Source organism: Lepidochelys olivacea (assembly GCF_965140295.1).
Source record: "Lepidochelys olivacea isolate rLepOli2 genome assembly, chromosome: 1".
Classification (NCBI taxonomy): Eukaryota; Metazoa; Chordata; order Testudines; family Cheloniidae; genus Lepidochelys; species Lepidochelys olivacea.
The window spans coordinates 52,064,961-52,091,017 of NC_140411.1; the positions used below are offsets into that span (position 1 = coordinate 52,064,961).

General features: G+C 37.9%; 1 protein-coding gene across 2 annotated transcripts in view; it reads left to right on the forward strand.

Moving 5' to 3' along the window:
• NBEA (neurobeachin) overlaps positions 1–26,057 on the forward strand; it is an 867,588-nt gene that overhangs the window by 393,790 nt on the left and 447,741 nt on the right. For both annotated transcript variants that reach the window (XM_084617023.1, XM_084617024.1), the window contains 3 exons: positions 7,460–7,605; positions 12,731–12,857; positions 21,291–21,418. In XM_084617023.1, the coding sequence (XP_084473149.1) occupies positions 7,460–7,605; positions 12,731–12,857; positions 21,291–21,418 (401 nt within the window). The remainder of the gene's footprint in view (positions 1–7,459; positions 7,606–12,730; positions 12,858–21,290; positions 21,419–26,057) is intronic.

Sequence of the window (26,057 nt, forward strand, 5' to 3'; positions counted from 1 at the left end):
GGCTTTTTTGTCATCTTGTCTTATTGCAATATTGTATACATGCACCTTTTACTAGCCAAATTATTGGTTTTGGCCAAATTATTGCATTTCAACTTGCTCTATTATTGATTTTTTGATTATTTTCCACTAAATATATTAGTTTATTTTTTTGCTGACTTATTTTGTTTCCTTTCTGTTTCATAACTTTCTTATCCTCCTTTTAATTTTTATATTTCTTCAGTGTTGTGTCACCACCTCATAGAGGTATACCTGAGAATATAATTTCCATGGTATTAATATCCCTTACAGCTCACTTAAAAATAAATAAAATAAAAAAATCAAGCAACCCTTCACAACCCACCTTCACCACTTTCTATTGGATGCACATTTCCAGCCCATTCACATCCACCCTTATAACCTGATAAAATTACCATTTATCATTACCCTTTTTTTATGGTCTTTCATATGTACCAGTACATAACAATATATCAGTAAGAACAGTCTGAGCACTTGGTCGCTAAAACTTCGCAGTTTGTCACTCCTCTATTTCTAAATTATCGAGCTTTATTCCATAGGCATGTAATGGTTTTACCCTGTTTTATCACGCTGTGTTTGAATGTGCTAACATGTTTAGATGCTTTGAGACACCTCTTTAGTGCCAAGTTCATTTAGAAATTCAGGAGGTACTAAGTACTTTATCATATCAAGAAATATCAGTGACTTTGATCATCTATCCCGTATCTCTCACATAGATTGGTTCACATATATTAGACCACTAGGGATGTATCCTGCAAAGAGAGTAAGCCCTTAGTGGTTTTAACCCCCTTCCTCTCCATTTATGTTCATATGGACAAATAAATAGTAATTTGTTTTGAACAAATTGTTTTCTGACAGGTTTCAGAGTAGCAGCCATGTTAGTCTGTATTCGCAAAAAGAAAAGGAGTACTAGTGGCACCTTAGAGAGTAACCAATTTATTTGAGCATAAGCTTTGGATGAAGTGAGCTGTAGCTCACGGAATCTTATGCTCAAATAAATTGGTTAGTCTCTAAGGTGCCACTAGTACTCCTTTTCTTTTTGTTTTCTGACACTCCATTTTCATACTGGTCACAGGTCCTGAAAAAAGTCTAGAGCAGGTGCCAGAACCTGAGGACATAGTGTCCTGTGACCTGGGTATGCAGTCTAAAAGTGGGGTCAGTCGCAGGATTCTAAGTGTAGTACAGATATGGGCCTGTAAAATGGAAGGATGCTTAATGAGAGACTGAGTGATGGGTCAAAGGCACAGCTTCCCTGGAGCCATAACTGGCCTAGGTGGACTTCAAGTCTGATCCAGAATGGCAATTCCTGTGTTTCAATTCTGGACTGTTCTTTCCTTTCCTAAGATTCAGCAATCTTTTAATCTAGCATATCTTTCTATCTTTTCTGAGATCCTGTTTTGCCCATTGTAAGATCTTAGCAAATTTACCAGTCATATATTCTGGAAGTTCTGGGGATCAGAATTGTTTTAGAGGGTCCTGAAGACATTCACCTGAAAAAGTCCCATAGGCTGCAAGATATAAAAAGAACTGCTGGCCTAGCAGACACTTCCAGATCTTACAAGATCTTTGTTGACAATATAGAGGAAAGACCCAGTTGGGAGCACCACAATGGAGCATATGATCCAGTAACCAGAATGAAGCATTTAAATTATATGTTAGAATGTAATTTCTCACTACATCACTAAACAGATTCTGGGTGTGATTTTGAAAAATGCTCACTTTTGGCCTCTGTTCCCATAGTGGCTAATTGCAAAACACTTATTGTCTTCAATGGGAGCAAAGTTAGGCCAACACAAAGCACTTTTTGATGTCACACCTTTAAAGTGCAAGAGAGGCCCACTGTGCAGTCCAGGCCTGGAAGGAGACAAAACAAACTGGGCCTCTGACAATGCTGATACACTGCCCTGTTTTATTTTATATACGTTCTTATACTGCTCTCATTACCATGGTATTTGAGTGCCTTCCAATGATGCATTAAGCAATGTGACTAACCTCTATAGTGTGGTTTGTTCCTTCTCTCATCCTCTCCCCAATGGGAAAATTGTGTATGTGTTGTCATGTGTTGTTGTGGTAGGATTTTGGTTGAGGGGTTGTTTGTGTGTGTTTGTTTAAATGTACACACAGCTTAGTGTTTGTTAGACAAGGCAAGATTGCATAATTGCAGGAGCAGATGTTGAGGTTTGTAATGGTCCTTAATTCCTATGTGAGTTTGTCCCACAGTCTCAGACTACATGCCAAGAAAGTTCAGAGTCCTGCACAGATTAGCTTTACCCTTACAGTAGGAAGTTCCATTATGGAGGAGGAGTGGAATTATTGGACACAGTCTGTGACCCAGACCTTCAGATTATCTTTTAGGTAGGCTAGACTCAGGCCATCGAGTACTTAGGACCGAGACCTTAAACATGTCTAAGCATTCTATGGGAAGCCAGCATAGTATATTTTCATAGGCAACTAGAGCATTAGTCATGGATGCTGCTATGTGAGAGCTTAGCATCAACAAACGCTGCTTCTCTTCACATAGATGAGGAGGAGAAAGGGAGCCGTAACCATGCCGGGACTCCTGCAATAGATACTGTAGGGTGGTAGTGGTGAAGACTGTTGTTCAGCAGAGGGAGAAACTGAATGGTCCTGGGACTTGTGGTAAGACCCCAGTCTTGTGTGAAATCAAGAGCTCCTGGCCCACTTTGCAAACAAAATAATCAAAAACAGAGAGCCTTGAAGACACAAGAAATGGCATCTGACCTCTGTCTTGATGAAATTTGGACTGAACATACAATTCAAAGCCATAGAGACTGAAGAACATGTATTCTTCTATCTTTGAAAAGTGACCGCTGACCCAGATGGCCAACATTTAGTGAGGGACACCTGGCCACTTATTAAGTAAGACTTATGCTTCTAGTACTTGTATGTCTCCATCACCGTAGTGTTAGAGCATCTTCCAGGCTTTCGTGGATCTACCCTCACGACATCCCTATGAGTTAGGGCAGTATCACATGTTTACAAATGGTGAACTGAAGCACAGAGAGATGGTTCAAAGCCCAGGTAGGAAATCTGTTTACAGAGGCAGGGAACCCAGATCTCCTGAGCTGCCAGTCAGTCTGTTAACCACATGACTATCTTTTCTCTTGCTTTCAAAGAAGGCATCAATTCATGTGCACTGCATCCTGATCAGACAATCATTTTCTCTTAGCTGATATCTGAGCTCTTTCCCACTTCTTAGCGAGCAAAAGGCCCAATTTTGATTGCCCACCATAGAATGTGTGTTCCCAGCTACCTTCTTAAAAATTCTCACGGAAAATCCTACCAGGCAAAGAAGTTAAGTCACACAGATCTAAAGGCATACAAGGTAGAAACATGCCCTTCCCACTCTCATTATCCCACAGATTATAGATATTCTCAGATGACCTGTCACAAAAAAACATGAAGGATAGATTTTCAACACCAAAAGCAGAAAATATTTACAGATATGGAGAGAAAAAGGCACAACCAATACTTTAAATTCCTGTACCTTCTCTGTGGAACTATCTTGGCCTATTTTTACAGAAATAATCATGCATGTCTGAAATGGCTACTCTAGTCTCCAGCTTTCAACAGTCACATTCAGATGGCACACAGCACCCTTTCTCAGAACGTGGCACAGTACTGCACAGGAAATCTGACTCTCCACTGACAACTCTGACACATGATGGCCCTGGATATTAAAGGATAGCTAAGAGCCCCTGGGATGCTACTAACAGGTTGATACTACTATCAAGTTTGTTGACCCTATGGTCAGTGTCGTTGAAAGAGAGGGGTCTGTCACCCACATTTACTCAAGCTTGGTACTAATGAAACCAACTCTTGATGCAACCTATCTCTCCAGTACTACCCAGTGTCTAATCTTCTGTTTCTAAGCAAGATGACTGAGAACTTAGCAAATCACTATCTGCAAGTGCATGTGACACCTGTCAGCATTCCCAGTTGAGTTTTAGGTTTAAATGAGGCACAGACACAGCACAGGCCACACTGCTTAATGACTTCTGTTGGACATAGACAGTAAACAAACATCCATTCTAATTGTATTTGACTTTCTGCGTTAGACTTAGTATACATAGGGTTTCCTAAAGGTCTATTCTCTTCTGTATCCTACTCAACCTCGAAGTCAAACCATTGGAAGGAGGCCTTTTTAAAAACATACCAACCCAAAGAGTCCTTTGAGACTATTGTAGTTTGATTAAAAATCCTTCTCCTTTTTTGTCAGCAGACCGGAAGGGTGAATTCCCCAACCAGAAAGTTGGGCTGTCCTGAATAAAAACAAATTCTGAGGTGAAATATCTTAAGTATTTTTTTTGTAAGGGGAGGTGAAATATTGGTCTATAAGTTAACCTTGGACCTCATTTACTTAATAAATGAGAATCAGAGATCTATCTACCCTTTCTTCTTAAAACACACTTTTTTTCTGAAAGAATCTTCTCAGGTTTACTGAGAAATCCTTACTAAAAGCACTTTCTGAAGTGCAGAACTGTAGCCAGGAAGCTGACATATTACCCTAAATAGCTACATTCTTTTGTTCTTTTATTTCAGTACTACAATATTATGCCTATTTTAGTTGAAAAATGAAGTGCATGTGTTCAGAAAAAAAAAGCATGTGGGTATAATAAAAATGATAAGCATCTTTTTTTTTCTTTTTCTTGCATTTAAAAATCCCTTCTGTTTCAGATTTGTTCTTCACTTTCTAGTTTTGTTATGAAGCAGGGGCCACAGAAATAGTCTTTTTATAAAATGAAGAGAGAGACATTAAAAGTAGACAGATTTCATTTCTGCCAGACAGAGACCTCTTGTTAAGAAAAGCAGTATTTAAATGTCCCTTTGGTATATTCCTTTTTTTATTTTGAACTGCATATATCAGGACATTTAGTTACAGGTAGGATGAAGACAAATACTGTCTTCAGATGTGATGAATATGTACTTGTATCAGTACAATAATCACTGCTTGTATATGGGCTATACGTTCTTTTTTTTTAAAAGTTTATAAAGTCTTAATACTGCAACAAGCTTTTTTTAATTTATAAATTTTAAATTTAGAAATTTAATTTTAAATGAATAAAGTTAAGTATATTATATACACTGTGGGCTTGAGTCTTCACTGTCTTGCACATTGTGTTTTCAGTTTACTCCTTGGCACTGTTGAGAGCAAAGTGGATATAAAACACCACCTCAAGTATGAGTGCAGAACTCTGATTGGTACACTTACACTGCTTTTGATAGGTATAGTTGACTGCACCAGGTGCAGGGCAGTGGAGAATCAGGTCCTATATTCATATATTCTCTATAATAACTGTAATTTTGATGGCTTTGATAAGACCATATAATGGCATCTATTCAATTTCAGTTTCATCTAAGATTGTACAGATGTGCACTAGCAGTATATACTGCATTGCCACAATAATTGCAGTATTTGCACTTATAAAGCAATTTGAAAATTCAAAGTGCTATAAATTATTAGACCTCACAACATCCTTGTGAAAGAGGAGATATTTCCATTTTACAGGTGTTGCAAGTAAAACAGAGATTAATTGAGATTCTTATGACCATACAGTGGCAGGACCTGGATTAGAATTTGGAAGTTCCTAGCTCTCAATTTCATGCTTGGTCAACTAGACCGCATTATCCCATAAAAGTTAAGAAAATATTTAGGTATAATTATTCCTAGTTTGCTTTACTCTTCACTAAAAAAGTTAGTGGTGACCATCTACTCAAAACAATTAATATTAACAGCAAGGGAGAACGAACCAAAATAGGGAAAGAACTGGTTAAAGAATATTTAGATAAGCTAGATGTATTCAACTCATCAGGGCCTGATGAAATTCATCCTAAGGTACTTAAGGAACTAACTGAAGCAATCTCGGAACCATTTGTAATTATCTCATGAGGAATGGATGAAGTCCTAGAGGACTGGAGAAGGACTAATATAGTACCTGTCTTTAAAAAGGTGAACAAAAGGACCTGGGGAATTACAGATCAGTCATCCTAGCTTTGGATACTAGGACATATACTGGAACAAATTATTAAACAATCACTTTGTAAGAACCTAAAGGACAGTAGGGGTTATAAGGAATAGCCAGCGTGGATTTGTCAAGAACAAATCAAGCCAAACCAACCTAATTTCCTTCTTTGACAGAGTTACTGTCCTAATGGATAGGGGAGAAGCAGTAAACATGATATATCTTGATTTTAGTAAGGCTTTTAGCACAGTTCCATGTGATATTCTCATAAGAAAACTAGGGAAATGCACTCTAGATTAAATTGCCTTCACTATAAGGCAGGTGCACAACTTGTTGAAAAACTACTCAAAGAGTAGTTATCAATGGTTTACTGTCAAACTGGGAGAGCGTATCTAGCGGGGTCCCATGGGTCTGGTACCATTCAGTATTTTCACTTGTACTTGAATAATGGAGTGTAGAATGTTTATAAAATTTGTAGTTGACACAAAGATGGGGGTGGAGGGTTGCAATCACTTTAGAGAACAGGATTAGAATTCAAAATGACCTTGACAAATTGGATAAGTAGTCTGGAATCAACAAGATGAAATTCAATAAAGATAAGTGTAAAGTACTTCCTTTAGGAAGGAAAAATCAAATGCACAACTACAAAATGAGGAAAAACTCCTCATTACTCCTGTTATTACTCATGAAGAAGATCTGGGGGTTGTAGTGGATCACAAATTCAACACAAGTCAACAATGTGATGCTGTTATAAGAAAGGTTAATATCATTCTGGGGTATATTAACAGCAGAGTCATACGTAAGACATGGGAGGTAATTGTTCTGCTCTATTCGGCACTGTGAGGCCTCAGCTGAAGCAGTCTGGATGTCACACTATAGAAAAAATGTAGATAAATTGGAAAGAGTCCAAAGGAGAGCAACAAAAAATGATAAAAGGTTTTAAAAAACCTGACCTAGAAGGAAAGTTTAACAAAAAACATGACTTGTTTAGTCTTGAGAAAAGAAGGCTGAGCGGGGAGCTGATAACTCTTCAAAGAAGACCTGTTCTCTATGATTGTTAAATTATTGATCAATCATTCTGCTCGTGTACTGAATGTAGAAGTAGTAGTAATGTGCTTAATCTGCAGCAAAGGAGATTTACTTTCTATGTTAGGAAAAGTTTTCCTACCATAAGGGTAGTTAAACTCTGGAATAGATTTCTAAGAGAAGTTTTGGAATTCCCATCACTGGAGGTTTTTAAGAACAAGTTGGACAAATACCTCTCAGGGACGATCTAAATTTACTTGGTCCTGCCTCAGCACAAGGGTCATGGACTTGATGACTTTTCAAGACCACTTCCAGCCCTACATTTGTATGATCCTTCGTGTATTTTTTATCAAAAGCGGTTAAAAAAAAACAAACAAAACCCCTGCGTCACTTCTTTGTGGTGTTGGATTAACTTGACGTTTCTTTCTCTGCAGGAGTGTTGTCGTACCTGTAAAGAAACCGCCTCCAGGCAGCCTAGCTGTTACCACAGTTGGAGCTCCCAGTGCTGGAGGTGTTCTGCCACCGGGTACTACACCAAACATATTTGCTGCTACACCAAAAAGTATGATTAATACAACAGGTATCGTCCTTAAATATTTTTGTGAACCTCATCTTTTTCTTTTTGTCTTTTTTTTTTCCCTTCAGTTGTCTCCTTTCTATTCTTACTATACCTTTTTTAAAAATAAAAACCTTGAAAGCTCAATTATATCTTTTTGTCCTCTATGAAGGATATAATTTCCTCTTGCTGTATGTGTATTCTCACCATTATTGTTTAAGAAAATTATTCCACCTTATATAGATGAAGATATAGTCCTAATGATGTCTTAGAAACATAGAGAATTACAACAGAAATGAATGAGTTTCCCCAGTGCCTCCTCTCTCCTGTGATAGCATATTTGTAGGGGATATACACACTTAATGCTAGTAGATATTCCCTATTTAACACCCCAATAAGGTAAAAACCCTACTACGGTGCTGCTAATATACCCTAGAGTGGAACAGGTTTTATATTCCTTCTTGACCCCAAATCTATATATTAGTATTTGTGAATAAAAGTCATAAGGCCTTTCAATGAATACCCAGCGATGTTAACATGGATCATTCTTCACGTAACAGTTTAATTTCACCTTAGAGATAACCTATAAAGGTTTAAAAAGAGAGGTAGGGGCTTGTTTGTTTCCTTATAGTTAGGGTTGCCAACTTTCTATTTGCAGAAACTGAATGCCCTTGCCCTTCCTTGCCAATTCCCTGAGGCCTTGCTCCTGCCCTACCCCTTCTCCGAGGCCCCACCCCCACACACTCCATCCCCCCCTCACTACATTGCTTGTTCTCCCCCACCCTCTCTCATTTGCTCCTTTTCCCGCACTTGGGCCAGGGGGTTGGATTGCAAGAGGGGGTGTGGGCTCCAGCTGGGGGTGTGGGCTCTGGAGTGAGGCCGGGGATGAGCAGTTTGGGGTGCAGGAGGGGGTTCCGGGCTCGGACAGGGGAGTGGGGCTTTAATTTTTATTTGTTACATTAGAAGTTCAGAGGCTGCCTACCCTGGAAGAAACTATGAATGACTGGAGACTGAGTAGGATTATATCATATCACAGAGATCAGAGCAATGAAATAGAGTTGAGAGAGGAAGTTATTCTTACTTATAGATATAGGTATTGGACAGTGTTTGTTTATAACAATGCACCTAAACACTTGAGAGTTAGTTCAAAGATATAACATTCCTCAACTTAAGTCAAGAGTTGATAAAAATAAAATCTTTTTAGCTTGGGGGGAGAGAGCTGGGGAATGGGGCAGCAGAAATCTTCCCAGCCTTCTTTCTGCTTCATAAAATAAAATAGGAAATACACTATTTTTTTTCCTTTGCAGGTCACCTTTAACTCTCACTAACAGGACTTTGCCAGTAGAAATGTTAATTAATCTTTTGAGAAAAAAATCTGCTTTATAAATTAATTAAGTTAACACTTTTGTAAACAGTTCTATTTGTTTACCTGTTTCTGTTTAGTTCAAGTTCTGTTTGTTTTAGGTATCCATATACAGTCCTATATTGACATTTTTCCCCCAAATGATATTTTAGGCCTCAGACCTTCATTCTTCACATCATAACTTTAAACACTCCATACCTTAAATCAACTGAGTAGCTCTTCTTTGTACAGTGATTGCTATTAAGAAAGCACAATGATTCCAAGTACAGCACAGGAAAATACTGCGGTATCAGATGCCACAGTGTGTTGACTGTGGGTAAATGTTAGTTTTTCATAGTTATCCCTGCACCTTCTATGTTTTCTTTTTATCATACCCATTTTTGTCTAAGCAGGCTATGCATAGCAGATTTTTGGGAAAATAGTGACTGGAAATTATTTCAGCAAATTTTACCAATTTAATTCCTCAGAACTACAAATGTACTGAGGTTCTTAACTCACCTTTGGGTAAGGAAGTTCATTGCTATTTTGGGCTTGTTCCTTTTTTTCTAAAGCTTTTTATGCCTGAATTCACCTGAATGAACATTTATTCTAGCTCTCCGATCTCAGGAAATGGTTTAAAAGCTGTTCTTTGCCCCCCTCCATTTCCAAAAGGTATAACTTAATTTCCATGTTTTAAAAAGCGTATATGTGGCAATGATAAATTGCAAATCAGAAGCTGTTGGATATATCTGACGCATTGAAAATATAAACATATTCATCACAGTGTTGCTTACATTGAGAGTCAAGTTATGATGGTTTTTGTTTTTGTTTGCTTTGGGGTTTTGTGGGGGAGGGGTTTGCTTTGTTTTTGTGATTGGATTAGCTGAAGTGTGGGATTTACAGTTCAGATGATTCAGTCATATTATATCTGCAATAATTAATATAATGAATTATATGGTTCTGTTCTTAAGGCATGTTTGCCCAAAGTATCCAGATGCTGTCCAGTTTATGTACTTGCTATGGTGTTTAAAAATCCCTTGGTAAAAAGCCAGTGAAACAAATACTACATTGTAAAATGAACTAAGCAATAGTTTACTGAGGTGGGAAAAATTCTATTCAGTCATTTAGAGACTCTAGATGTCCCCCACATCCTCTCTTTCTTGTAGTTTTTACCATATGCCACAAATGTCACATGGATATAACTTCATCTTAGAAAAGTATTCTGTGCTAAGGTCCTTAGGACAATTATTTAAAAAAACAAAATACAAAAATAAGCTGTCACATTCCAAATCATCGTATCACAGTCAACAGCCCATTGTTATCACCACTGTCACAGGACAAGCTTCGATTTTAGAACTTTATTAGTATGTCTAAAGTGCACCGTTTTGGGGACAGGTTTTAGTACCTTGACTCCTGTCTGTGTGTACCCCATGCACTCCTATCACTCTTAGATTAGATCTCTGGGCACAGCCATCCTGTTTCCCAACTGTCTTAACTGGACATGCCCAACTGGGTTTGACATCTGCAAGCCCTTTTCCTCTGGGAGCCTGTGACAGTGGCTAATTATAGTGTATATTATATTGTAAGTTCCTTTCATTCCAGTTACATTTACCTCTGGGTTGGGAGAGACAGTCTGCTTACTGCAGTTTCTGTGTTTGTGTTAGCATCTCCTTCCTATACAGCTTCTGACAATCCACCTCCTTTTTTTTTTAAAAAAAGGAATACTTGAGACTTAGACTTAGAGACTAACAAATTTATTTGAGTGTAAGCTTTTGTGAGCTACAGCTCACTTCATCGGATGCATGCAGTGGAAAATACAGTGGGGAGATTTATATACACAGAGAACATGAAACAATGGGTGTTACCATACACACTGTAACAAGAGAGTGATCAGATAAGGTCCACTAACCCAGGAATCTATCCTTGCAACAAAGCCTGTTGCCAGCTGTGTCCACATATCTATTCAGGGGACACCATCATAGGGCCTAATCACATCAGCCACACTATCAGAGGCTTGTTCACTTGCACATCTACCAATGTGATATATGCCATCATGTGCCAGCAATGGCCCTCTGCCATGTACATTGGCCAAACTGGACAGTCCCTATGTAAAAAGAATAAATGGACACAAATCAGACGTCAAGAATTATAACATTCAAAAACTAGTCGGAGAATACTTCAATCTCTCTGGTCACTCTATTACAGACCTAAAAGTGGCAATTATTCAACAAAAAATACTTCAAAAACAGATTCCAATGAGAGACTGCTGAATTGGAATTAATTAGCAAACTGGATACAATTAACTTAGGCTTGGATAAAGACTGGAAGTGGATGTGTCATTACACAAAGTAAAACTATTTCCCCATGTTTATTCCCCCCCCACACACACACACATACTGTTCCTCACACCTTCTTGTCAACTGCTGGAAATGGCCCACCTTGATTATCACTACAAAAGGTTTTCCCTCCCCCCTTCCCCTCCCCCGCCAGTCTCCTGCTGGTAAGAGCTCACCTTACCTGATCACTCTTCTTACAGTGTGTACAGTAACACCCATTGTTTCAAGTTCTCTGTGTATATAAATCTCCCCACTGTATTTTCCACTACATGCATCCGATGAAGTGAGCTGTAGCTCACGAAAGCTTATGCTCAAATAAATTGGTTAGTCTCTAAGGTGACACAAGTCCTCCTTTTCTTTTTGCAGATACAGACTAACACGGCTGCTACTCTGAAACCTTCTTTTTTTAGGGCAACATCTTTTAGGATTTTAATATCCCCTTTGATCCTAAACTGGAAAAAAGTAAACCTTTCCAGCTTGGTTGGAGTCAGGTAGGGATGTTCCCCAATTAATAGCTTCCCCATTGTTTCCTCAAGGGCCATTGGTATTCTCTCTTGTTTAGTTTCCTCCAGTATAATCTTTTTTGAGTTATGGCATTGCAGTCAGGCAAGAGAATACCAAGTAGGTAAACTGAGGTGCATATAGGATGACCAGATAGCAAGTGTGAAAAAATCAGGACAGGGTATAGAGGGGATGTAATAGGGTCCTATATAAGAAAAAGCTCCTAATATCAGGACGTCTAGTCACCCTAGGTGTATGTGATACTTATTTTTAAAAAAAGAAAATATACATAACTTTCATTCTCTACTCAAAATGATAATGAATATGGCTTTATCATTCTGATGATGGTTTGTCTCGTACAATATTTTAGCATGTGGAATTTATTTTTAGGATCATTGAGAACAAGAGGTAAGACTCATTTTTATTTTTTATTTTTCTCCAGAACTGCTATTTAATGTTTGTAAAAGGGCTTTTGAGAATGAAAAATGCTATATATAAAATACTAACATTAATTGCAGAGTTAATCACTGATCTGTAAAAATAATTAAAAAGGCAGTGAAATTAGAAGGCAGGAACATTTTTGTTTTGAACTTTTTTTTAAATTATGTATATTTCAGTGACTGAGTCCTTACTTATTTTCAGGCCATTTCATTTTATGTTACAGTGTACTTTGATCTGTGGTTTCCGTTCATTTTTATGTAAAAATACATTCTAATTTGTAACATACAGCTATCTAATTTAGCAGTAGACATAACTTAATTGTATATATGCAGAGCAATATCAAAAACATATAGCCATAGTAAATAATTCTGTTATTTATATGTTAAAGCGCTTTTATTTTTTTTTAATTGATAAGATTTATTACTTATTTTTAAAAAGACTGTCATGACAGGAAATACCATGGTATTTAAAATCTTTTAAATTTTTATTTTTCAAACTGAAATAAAATCTAAATTTATTTTGGCTACAGGTGCAGTGGATTCAGGATCTTCCTCTTCCTCTTCATCCTCTAGCTTTGTGAATGGTGCTACCAGTAAAAACCTTCCAGCTGTACAGACTGTTGCTCCAATGCCAGAGGATTCAGCTGAAAACATGAGGTGAGCATACTTTATAATTTTATTTTAGTTGTCTTTCTTGTGGCACAACAAAATCACTCACAGGCAATAACCAAAATAATGCAAAAATGAAATTTATAAAATATCCTGGGAGGATGCAAAATAGTTATTAAAATAACTGAAAAATACTGCTAGCCTTCAAGTCAGTTCAATTTTATGTATGTATTTATTTTATTATTTTCTAGATGTGGCTTAACAATTAATCACAACACTGCAGTAGTGTTTTAAGTGGTGATGTTTTATAACATTTAATATGGTTAATAAGAAAATTCCGTACAAAACTTCTAAAAGAGCCCACATTGGCAAGTAGAAACAGAAACCTTTGCAGAGCAAACAAATTAATTACTGTATAATAGAAGGGATAAAACCAGTCTTTGAAGTGCTCAGACACCAAACTATGTCAATCTTATAATTAAAGATGATCTTCTAAGGAGTTTGTTTTTAAACCATTGCAACCAGTGCAAAAGTCATAATGTTTTCCTCTAGCACATTAGAAACAATACTGTTGCAATGCTTATTAAGAAACGCTTTGGATCCAGAATATATCCTAGAACTTTACTTTTAACTAGAACTCTGTTCCAGCAGTTATGTTCTGATTAGAGCTGGTTGAAAAATTTCCAGTGCAACAGTGTTCCATCAGAAAATGCAGTTTCATCATAATAGAAACCTGTCAGAGGTATGTGTCAATTCCAATAAAATTTTCCACAGTTAAAAGATAAACAAGTTACTTTGAATTGATCATTTCATGTGATAATGGAATGTTTTGTTTCAATTATGTCAAAATGTTTTGTTTTGATTCGTAGTGTTTCAAGTTTGATATATGAAAATATCTATTTTAATACTGTAGTTATATTCTATTGAATATATTTCTTTAATATTCTGTATTTTGCCTCATTGAAATGAAACATGTTTCCTTGTCAAAATGAAGTGTTTTGACATTAGTGAAACAAAGCAATTTGATGCTATTGAAACAAAGTTTTGGGTTTTATTACTCTAAAATGTTTGTAATTTCCTTCCTGTGGGAAATTTCAAAAAATAGACTTTTCATTCTCATTTGGAATGAAAATAAATTTCAAAATGTCGGAATTTCCCATGGAACAGAAATTCCATGTTCTGACCAGCACCAGTTCTAATGCTGCAGCTTTAAAACTGTTGGTATAACTGAAAAAAAGAAGAGAAGCATCTTTGTCACCACTTCAAAGCATTGGCTCCATGGCCCCTACTTCCATCTATGTGCCAATTCTGAATGATAGTAGAGCTTGCTAGCCATATTTTCCTTTAATTCTATAATTGATTCCTCTGGGATTGTCCTGTCTTTTTTCACCACTTATATGGTTTGCCATAATAAAAACATTGTGCAAAGCAGTGAGTGGAGGGAGAGCCAGTGCAGCAGGCAGGCCAACTGACATAAACTGACTGACTGTCTGGCTATGCCGAAAGAATGACAAGAGACATTAGATATGAGTTTAATTAGGCCACAACTTTATTATTAGATGTCTGGGACTAACTTGGTGGATAAAATGTGCAGTGCAGGTGAAAACCCCCACAATTCACCGGGGTGGGGGAGGGGGTGAGTGCTTTTTTTTAGGACCCCCCCCACACACACACCCCTTTCCGTTTATGTCCAGCAGATCCACTGCCGCGACTCTCCAATTCCAGCCAATTCCGGGAGGGGGGATCTTACCGACCACCCCCGCTCGTAGGAGGGGTTAAGGTGGACTATAATGATGGGGGGTTAGTTCTCTGCTGTACCAATCAGAGGAGTCCCCAACTGCCCTCAGCTTGCTCAATTACCAACCTCCTCTCCTTAATTCCTTTTCCAAGCCATTTATCCATTCTTTTGTGCCTTAATTTATGGAGAACCTGCACTGAACATCCACTACACACTTAAATAAAGAGTTGCAACATATGGCCTACTGCCCATCATGCTATGCATGAACAGAGCCCACCTGAACCTGCAGTGAGGAAGGTGGAAAAAACCCGCACTACACCTGGCCAATATGGTGGTAAGGGAAAAATTCCTTTTCAGCCCCCCTTAACATGGCTGCTAGCGTAATCCCCACAGTAGATATAGCTAAACACCTGGCACATTTCTGACCTAAGTAGGAAGGGAGGGCCAGGCCCAGGTTGACCTTTTTAAACCCCTCATTCCTTGGTGGTGAGTCGTCCACCACGCTGACTGCTTTTCCAGCAGTTTTACATCTCTCCTCCTCTCCCAAGCCAGAAAGCCCTCTTCTCCCAGCCAGCCAGACAACCCCCACACTGCTTAAAGTGCAGGGCGGTGAATAGCATAACTGATAGCTGTCAGTGGTTGTACCTATGTTACCATGCTAAGGGAAGAGGTGACAGTGCAGAAAACAACTGAATGCAAGGAATTCATTACATTTAAGTATAAATTAAAAACAATAACTAATTTAAATAGCATGTCATGGAATTTCTAACTTACTTAATTTTTTTTATTTGAGACCCCTATATTTTTTTCTAAAATTATTTATTATTTTTCATATATGGTATATATTTTAGCAGCACCTAGAGGACTCAAATGGAATTGAGACCCTATTGTGCTTGAAGCTGAATATACACAGAAATAAGTCTCTGCTCCAGAGAGCTTAAAATCTAAATAGGCAAGATTGAGCTAGAGTGGAAGGGAGGAAAAAAAGCACACTGTGGTGAAGTGAGTTGCCCAAGGTCACACTACTGATCTATAGTAGAGATAGGAATAGAACTCAGACCTCCTGGCTCCCGGTCCAGTGCTCTGTCCATTTGAACTAAAATGCATTGGAATATAAGGTGGTTTGTTTGTTTTTTCTTGTTTACATTTGTATAAAGGATCTTATTGCAAGTCTTTGGCTCTTGTTTAGAGTCCTTAGAGATCTATAGAAGTCACAAGGAATCGTTTCAGTACCTGAGAGCTGAATAACTGAATTGTCAGATGAAAAACAAATTATTGATTCTAGTGACTGATGACCAGTGGAAGTTGTACATTTATGACCGTATTATTTCTGTGTAGAAAAGAGATGAAACTGTAGAGCATCTACCAGTATGCAACTTAGCCTCTTTGAATCTGAAGTCCAACTGAGGATATAAATGCAAATGCTCAACTGCACTAGTTGTGTGTTTGAAAAATCTTCCATTTGAGTGAGTTGCACACTTTTTAGATTAAGTAGATTCTCTTGACTACCTTTTTATATAGCATTGCTTTTTCCATGTGCAAACTGGTGGATTGTCATGTAATAAATCCTTACTGAAAAAGGTAAGATTTTAGATAGAATTTTCGAGTCATTGTTAAGGAAACATATAGGTCTTGAGAATCTGGATTTTTATTTAGCTCAAAGCATATTGCAAAAGGAGATATTTCAGGACAGATGGTTAGCTTCCCTTGAGAAATAGTACTCTGTATAAAAGTATATTTAATAAAAGTTGCTATAGCCATTCTTGGTAGATTTAATCAAATCCGACAGGCAATCCGTCTAAGCCTGGAAGTTGTACAGGTTGAAGTGAACTAATTGCATACCTAATTTTCTCCCTGGTTACTTTTCCATCTAGTAAAACCTTTAATACGGGTCATGGTTATGTAGCTGGCATTTTGCCAGTTAGTCATTTAGTTTATTTTTCTGTCTTCCCATTTGGATTATATAACCTCCTAGATAATTTAAAGAAAACTTCTTCAATCCCACTTTGTAACTGTATGATTGAAATCAATTATTAATTGTAGAGATGAATTTATTACATACTTCCTGTGTAATCAACCATACTAATAAGTAGCGAGACCTCTCCTCAGGGTGACATACTTTTTACTTTGGGTAAAAGTTATCCAGTCCCTGCATTTAAGAAATCATTTTCATTTCAATCTACTTTATTCTGTTTTAAAACCTACATTTCCAATCTAATCTTTCCAGACTTCTCCTCTACTTCTGGGTTGTGTTCCGTTCAGTCTGTAAAATAAGAAATTATTAATTCTCAAACTTTAAAAACTTCCTAGAGTGTTACTGGGAAGCCTCCAGAGATGTTAATTTTATGATTTAATGTACTGTGGGCAGTAAATGTCTGGTCTGTATAAGGAGTAGTATGTAATCTCCATATTTTATAATTTCCTATTATCATCAACTCCAGGTTAATAATGTTACATAGAGGAGAATGATCTGAGAAGGTTCTTTATTCTTATAAATCTATTCAAGTGGCCAATGGAATGCAGATTATTGAGAATATTTTGTTGATGCATGAAATTAGTGCATTTTCTATAATATGCTGTCCTGTAGAGTTTTGTATGACCTATAGCTAGAAATGGAGACCAGTGATTGGGAGAAAGCCTCAGTTACTTTTGATCATGAATAGGGAACTCAATCTTCGGTACTACTTCAGGCAAATGTTTACTTATTCTACCTGCTGGTAGCAATTTGGGGTGTACTCTGGCTCCTGCTGAAGTCAGTGGCAAACTCCCATTCACTTCAGAGAGAGCAGGAACCACCTCTTTATTAGTTGACCCACTTATTCAAACAGGGATCCTGTCTATCGAATCCTGTCGTTATTCTACTATGTTAACAACTTAGAATCATAGCATATCAGGGTTGGAAGGGACATCAGGAGGTCATCTAGTCCAATCCCCTGCTCAAAGCAGGATCAATTCCCAACTAAATCATCCCAGCCAGAGCTTTCTCAAGCCTGACCTTGAAAACCTCTAAGGAAGGAGATTCCACCACCTCCCTAGGTAACCCATTCCAGTGCTTCACCACCCTCCTAGTGAAAAAGTTTTTCCTAATATCCAACCTAAACCTCCCCCACTGCAACTTGAGACCATTACTCCTTGTTCTGTCATTTGCTACCACTGAGAACAGTCTAGATCCATCCTCTTTGGAACCCCATTTCAGGTAGTTGAAAGCAGCTATCAAATCCCCCCTCATTCTTCTCTTCTGAAGACTAAACAATCCCAGTTCCCTCAGCCTCTCCTCATAAGTCATGTACTCCAGCCCCCTAATCATTTTTGTTGCCTTCTGCTGGATGCTTTCCAATTTTTCCACATCCTTGTAGTGTGGAGCCCAAAACTGGACACAGTACTCCAGATGAGGCCTCACCAATGTCAAATACAGGGGAATTATCATGTCCCTCGATCTGCGGGCAATGCCCCTACTTACAGAGCCCAAAATGCCGTTAGCCTTCTTGGCAACAAGGGCACACTGTTGACTGATATCCAGATTCTCGTCCACTGTAATCCCTGGGTCCTTTTCTGCAGAACTGCTGCCTAGTCATTCGGTCCCTAGTCTGTACCAGTGCCTGGGATTCTTCCGTCCTAAGTGCAGAACTCTGCACTTGTCTTTGTTGAACCTCATCAGATTTCTTTTGGCCCAATCCTCTAATTTGTCTAGGTCCCTCTGTATCCTATCCCTACCTTCCAGTATATCTACAACTCCTCCCAGTTTAGTGTCATCTGCAAACTTGCTGAGGCTGCAGTCCACGCCATCCTCCAGATCATTAATGAAGATATTGAACAAAACCGGCCCCTTCAAAAGAGAAGAACTGGATGGTACAGGGTATTTGTAATATGATGCAGAGTCTTTCATGTGTATGTCAGACAATTCAAATACTTGAAATTTGATCCACTGTTGAATTGGACTACACTGAAAAAAATACACGAAGGATTAGAGAATTTCCAATTTGTCCTGAAGATATGTAAATTGAGTGGAAAATGCAGCATCAAGTTATTGCAAAACACTCTTAAAAGTCCCTTATTTCAGAAGTGAAGAGGGATTATATTTATTCCCTGCATGGGATTTCCTTATTACTGCACATTGTACTCTGAACTATTCTAGCTTCACAGAATAGGTAAGTGGCTGTTGCAGGCAGCTGGGGGACCAGACTAGTCTGTCTCGCTGCCCCTTTACTGCTATGTGTGTGTTTGGGTAGGGGAACAGTCAGCACATCACACACTCCCTTGAAAATATATTTTGGATCTTTGTGGAGGCTAGCTTAATGTGACAACCCCCATGAGGAGTGAAGATAGCAGCAGTCTGCTAATCAGTTGAACTTGAAGAGCCTAGAAAGGCATCCTTCAAAGTCATCAGAACAATGTTGAGTAACAGGCCACAAAATCTCCCATCCCTATTATGTGGATAGGTCACAAGAGTTCATATACATTTTAAAACTTGCAAACATCCAGTTTCGTATACTCGAATTTCACTTGAAGTTTTAAGGTGAAGTGAACTCCAAACTCAGGAGCATATCTACAGTGAAACAAACAAATAAAAATTGGTGGGTTTTGCACTGTTCTGTTTTGTTTCCTTATCTCTTATTTCCTTATCCCTTTCCTTATCTTCAAATCCAGTATCTGAATTTCAGCTAGTACAAACAGCGGCGCAATACACTGCAAGAAAAGAATCAAAATGATTTTGAGTTGTTGGAAGAGAGCTTCTGATCTGTATTAATGTCATCTGTTTTATATTATTTATTATAAGTTAAAGGCTTTCATATGAGCTTTATTTATATATAATTCTATATGTAGTGGATGCCTTTGAAAACTCAGAATTCATCATTCCAGGTATCATCAATAATTTTAGATTCTTCCTGTACTTAAAATGTCAGCACTTAGATAATTAAGAACAATAATGTTCTCAGTGCTGTAAAAGAAGCAAAAAGATGTTTTTTGCCCCAATGGCATGCAGTCTAGAGGCAGAGACTACAGAAAGCCCAAAAGAGGAAAAACCTAGTTTCCTGTTGTGTTTTTAAACCAATGATTCATCTGTTGTGGGAAACACAAAATACTTTGAATCTTTAGTACAGATTTGAAAGAGGAGAAGGAAGTAGCTTGTCAAGCCACTGATGGGGAGGGGAGTTACATGCATGGGGAAGCCCAAGGACTATAGTAACTCAGTCACGATTGAATAGTACATGCTGAGTATTTAATAGCACTGATAAACTTGGAACTCTAGACCAGTGGTTCTCCACTTACCAGTAGTGGATTCTGTCCATGCCCCACCCTCCATAACTGCACAGTTGGTTCAGTAGAGGAGCTTGGTCTGAAGGCAGAGTTGGGGGCAGAAGTGGGAAATGCGAGGGGAGAGCTGGGGCTAGAGGCAGAGCTGGCTTGGGGTGGGAGAGGGAATGAGGGTGGAGCTGACTTGGGGGTAAAGTAGGGCTGGGTGGTGCTCCCTCCCTACCCCCAGGGGGGCTGGCCCAGGTCCCGCCACATGCCCCCTGAACATTCCTCCGATGAGGGTGCATCCCACAGTTTGGGAACCACTGCTTTAGACAAAGGATTATTACTTAATATTTATATTAGGGTAGCACCTGGAAGCCCCCACAATGGTAGGTGGTGTACAAACAGATACTGAGAAATAGTCCCTACTCCAAAAGGCTTACCATCTAAATAGACAAGACAGAGAAAAGAAGAGTCCGAAAACAGGTGTAGAGAGGTGAAATGACTTACCGACGGTTACACAGCTAGTAAGTGGCAAAGCCAGTGAGTAGAATCCAGGTCTCCTGACTCCCACCTCAGTTTCCTATCATGTGGAGCATTTTGCGTAACATCTCAAAGCTAGATGTTGTTGTCTGAAAGTTTATCAAGCAAGTTTGTATGAGGTGGTCTTAGCCATTAAAACTCTCCTCTTCATGCTTCTGAAGTTTGAAAAAATGGTGAAATACTGAGAGTGCAAAGTTGTTGCTGCAGATCAACTGCCAGTGCACATTCATACTATTTTTGAGATTTAAAATGCAGTTATTGATACTTTGTTCATTTGTATAATACAAACAGGATAAACATTACAACAAACAAAAAATGATACTAAACTCTTCATTATGGAAGGTGATATAAAAGGGGACAATTAAGTTCTGGTGAAATCAGGCACATCCAGTTTCGCTATTTCAATATTGAGAATCCTTGCCTCATGGATGTGAAAGTTCATTTGGGAAAAAATTGCATACAGTGAGAACACTTAAAAATTAGACATGTTCCATGTTGCAGTATTTTCACCTTTTAATTGAATTTTCTGTACTTAAAAGGTAAACTCATTGAGGTTTATATCTTACTACCATACGTTTTTGTAGTAAAATCATGGTCTTTTTTTAGCACAACAAACATACATCATTAGTTGAGATGATAGATAAAGAAGACTTGCATTTTGATGCCTGGAGTTCTCTCATCATCCTTTAAAAATGAAAATAAAATGCTTTCTATTTTGTATTGATTTATAAGTCCTGCTAAGTAAGTGAGACAGTCATTTTCCTGAGTTGGACATGAGTGTTACAATTTCTTTACTAACTTAAATAATGCTTTGTAAACACTGTATTGTTAATCAAATCAGTCATTCCATTATCAGAAGAGACACTGATACTTACACCCTTGATTAGTAAATAGACATAATATGATATCATTTAATCAATGATATTTATTTGCCTTTAATTCATGTGCTTTCTTTTCAACAGTATCACTGCAAAGCTTGAAAGAGCTTTGGAAAAAGTGGCCCCACTCCTGCGTGAAATTTTTGTAGACTTCGCCCCTTTCTTGTCCCGTACGCTGTTGGGCAGTCATGGACAAGAACTGCTGATTGAAGGTACTGAACCATTATTAAATTACTAATATTTTCGCTATTACTTTGTGCACAGGGCACAAAATGCTATATGCATGTGAGCTGTGAATTAATCTTTCTTTTTCAGAGGAAGTTATATAACTACTTAGTGGTGCATTAAGAAATTTAGGTAGATATAGTTTCATTTCCTGTAACTTATTTTCTATTTGAGTAATGCCTGTGGATTCATGAAAATTGACTACTTTTGTTCCCACAAATGAATAGACTTCCTAGATATTCATGCAAAGCAGCAAAGTTTATACATATAATGATCTACATAAGGGCTATTGTGAAAAACATAACTTTGTGTTCTAATTCTCCAGCCAAATTCCTTCTCTCCTGCAAAAGCATCACCCAAATACTAATATGTAATTCTCCCATTGCCCAGAGCCAACATCCCCCACCACATGCCCTTCTTCTATCCTTAATTCTCAATGTATTTGTGTCTGATAATTCTGGCTGTTGGGCAGTTGGTCTTATGTTTGTTGTCCGGCTATATCCAAAAAAGGACAGGAAACACTTGATATGATTTTAATCAGGCTGCAATTTTATTATTAGAAGTTTGGGACAACAAAGAACAGTGTACAGTGCAGGTAACCCCATGTTCATTCAATAACTATTCAGGGGGCTTCTGCCAACCCCCCCCCTTTTTTTTTTCATCCAGGTTCCCCAGCCAACCCATTGCTGGGACCATACCATCACCCTTCCCTCATAGGGGGGTTGAGGTGGACTATAAGAAAGGGGAGTTGGCTCCTTGCCATACCATTCATAGGAGCCCCGAACACGTACACACCCTTTAACTAACACCTCCTTTTTAAGTCCTTTACCAAGCCGTTTATCTGGTCACTGTACACCTTCCCTAGTAAGGAGTTCCTGCACTGGACATCCGCCCCGCACTTACATAATGAGTTGCAACATATAGCCTAACTCCCTTCATGCCTCATGTTAACAACGCCCTTCCTGAACCCAGTGTGGGGAAGGTGAAACCCCCCCCAACTCCACCAATGTGGTGGTGAAGGAAAAATTTCTTCCCACCCCCCCTAAAAAGGGGCGACTAGCACAATGCCCAGAAGGTCCTAACCAAACCTGGTACTTTGCCACCTAAAGGGGACAGGGGTTGGTTGCTGCCTCGTCTGCTCTGTGGAAGAAGCCTTCTCCGGCCTGGGTTTGCCCCTTTTCAACCCTTCTGGTCCCAGGGATGAGTCACAATCGCCAGTCTGACCCATTCCCAACTTTTGCAACACTTCTGACCTCATTTTCCCCCTCCCCCACAGCCCTAGAACACTGTTCCTTTTCCCTTGGCCAGTCGGACAACCTTCTCCCCTCTTAAAGGTGCAGTGCGGTCATTTGTCTAGTTACTCTCTAACACAAGGAAAGCCATTTAAATGCAATAATTCCCCACATGGGTTCAAATATTTTCTAGTGTCTCATAGTTTTACAATTGTGAAAGGAAACTACTGATTTCATTTAAATACATGTAAAGCTACTGGCCAGGGATTTTCCCAGAAATTTGAGGTGATTCTAAGCTGCTTCAGTGGGTTCCTGTCTTAGATAACTTATTTCAGTGAAATTACTGGTGGCACATCTTTGCAACTTTGGTTACAACATTATTTGAATTAATCTCTTAAAATCAGGAAAACAAAAATCACAGTTCATAGCAGATATTTGACAGATATTGTTTGGTTTCACTCTTTCTTACAGAGTGCAAACAAGCTTGGCTTAGTTTCATTTAGGTCCTTTCTTAAGACAGATTCCTACAGGTAATAGCACTGGTTTAGCTGTATCAGTGCCATCAGTGGTGGGAGCCGCAGCATGAACTCTTGCAGCTTCTGGCAAGTGACAGAGATTAAACTGTCAGAAGCCACAGGAGTCCTGACCACAGTTAGGCTCCCAGCAATAAAACTGAATCAGTGGCAGCACTCATGGGAATTTTCTCTATAATACTTTACAACACAAACAAAGTGCAACCTAAAAAGGTAGCATTTATCTTGTCATTACATGTACCTTGCTGCAGTAAAGAGCAGTATTTTAATGTGATCTCCTGGTGATAGATCGTGTTGCTGTGAAATAAAGCTTCACATTTTGGTTGTCACAACTGTATATCAGCATCATTAATGATATTAACAAAACTCTGGGATAGAGAATATGTGTTGCTTTGTGTTTCATCTACTGGCTGTTTGCCTGTAAAGAAATAAAGCAAAACTTTTTATAGTCTGACACAACAGCTATTATCTTTTGGAGCTTTTGTGTTTTTATAACAAAAGAGCAGAGTGTTTAATAAAAAGATATTTCAAACCCAGTGAACTTTTACTACAAGTTTTTAACAATTTTACATGAGACCAGATTTTGAACCTACACTGGGTGGTGTCTTAGCTGAACAGGAGTATATTTATCTCATTAAAAAAGAGAGAAAGAATTTCATTTTTGACCTACTGCATTACATTTTAAACTCCTTCCCTTACACCATTTGATTTGCTTATTATTTCTCTAATGCTCTTAAGGCTGGTCTCTTCTGATTTTCAAAGTTTTCATCAAAATATGCAATTATGTTCAGCAGAAAGAAATTGCTGTTGATATAGATAATTACTCAGACTACTACTAGAAAGGTCTGAAAAGTAGAACAAAATTTTCTTTATCCAATATTGTCTGTTACCCATATGTACTAATGGAATGGCAGCAAAAATAATTCTTCCACATTGGATGATCATTCTTTTCACCCAAGGGAAGATAATTAATCATGTCCTGTAACTTATTGTTGCATATCTAATCTATATCATATTCACATCTATACATGGTTCATTTATTTCCCTTTTGGAAAGATGAGTTGTTACCTGGGCAGTTCAAAATTTTCAAAATTGGACATCCAAAGTTAAGCAACTAAATTATATGCTGACACCTACATAAGTAACTTCATTTTCACATATGCTTTGAACTCATAGCTCCTGTTGAAGTAACACCCGTTACGTGGGTGCCTAGTTTGTAGGCACCAATCTTTGAAAATGTTCCACTCAATGCAAAAATATATTTCTTGTGTATTTAGTAGTTGTTGTTCAAGGAGTTATTTCCTCTTTAAGATATAAAGATAATTAAAATAATGGCTTTTGACAAGCAAGCTGTCTTAGGCACACTCAATGGTACTTGTAAAGGAAAAAGAAACTACTTGTTTATTGTAGTGTTAGATATAATAAATGTGCTTAGGAGTTAATTTGTCTATCTTGGATATGTATATTGTGCTTATCATCTTGATACCTAAGCATTGATCAGAGTAATTATATAAATGGAAAAATTTGTATTCAGAATAATTTCCAAGCATTTCTTTATTAAAAAGAGTATGATCCCCTTGTCCCTTCAAAGGGCATCTTCACTGACTCTATTGAATACAGTTTACCAATGGAATTCTTCCTAGAATGTGAGTGCACAGAAATCTTGTGTAGCGTCTTGATAATGTAAGCTGAATCTTTTATTGGCGAACAACAATTAGCTTGTCTGTTCTCTTTGTAAGAATTTGATCTACTGTTTTAGATGTTTAAACATTTTAATTATAACAAGATTACAAAGTAGTAAATAAACTTTGTTTCATCTAGTTTGGAGTTGCTGCCTCTTTTTCAAATTGATCAACATAAATTTGTTTGTATGTTGTAAAACATATTTCCTTTTAATTACTCAAGTTTGAAGCATAAATATTTCATTCCTCTTCTTTCTGTCTTTCAACATCTGCATGCCTGGTTTGTTTTGTTTTTTATTTTTTGCATGGTTCTAAAGTGTCTACCATAGCTACCAACAGCTTAATTCTGTGAGGTGCTGAACACCATCAGTTATCATTGACGCCAATAGAAGATGTTGACCCTCAGCCCTGATGGATCTAGGCTCTTTTATGTATCTGGGTTTTATTTGTAATTGCACAGTTGTTGAAATCCATGTAATAAATTACATAATCATGGGTGCATTTATAACCCACTTTACCTAGCACTCTGCTTACTAATATATGCCGGCTGAGACAGCATCTAGCACTCCAAACCTTTGAGCAACTTCAAACAGCCACTACTTTCAAATTTAAAAACTCCCCGCTTATACTCTCGCCCTTCAAAAAAAAAAATCTGTTCTATAAGTGTGTGTTCCTTACCTCACCAAATAATGGAATTTCGATGTTAGTGTCACAGTACCAGTATTCAGTACATAAGACAGTGATAATTTAAGGACTGAAATTGAGTAGCCCATCATTTAAACTAATAGAAACCTATTCATTGATACATGGCACCCATTTTATCCCTGATAGATCATGAGATATCAGACCATAAGTTCACAATACTAGAAAGTCTATTTTAGGTTATGGTTAGAGCTTTCTGAAATATTAGTTATAATTGTTCTCTTCCTCTATGACCTGCACAGTTCTAATTCCATTTCTAAAACAATTTCTGTATGAGATATATGCATAATAAAGTTTTATTGGCACATTTTTGAGAAGACCTGCATAACTCCTTCATGGTTTCACCTCTTGGTTAATGCAGCAATCTCAAACTCTGGATGATAAAACTGTGTACTATACTATGCTGTCATATATGCCTTAAACTTATAGATTCATAGATTATAAAACCAGAAGGGACCATTGATGGTTTGATTTGAC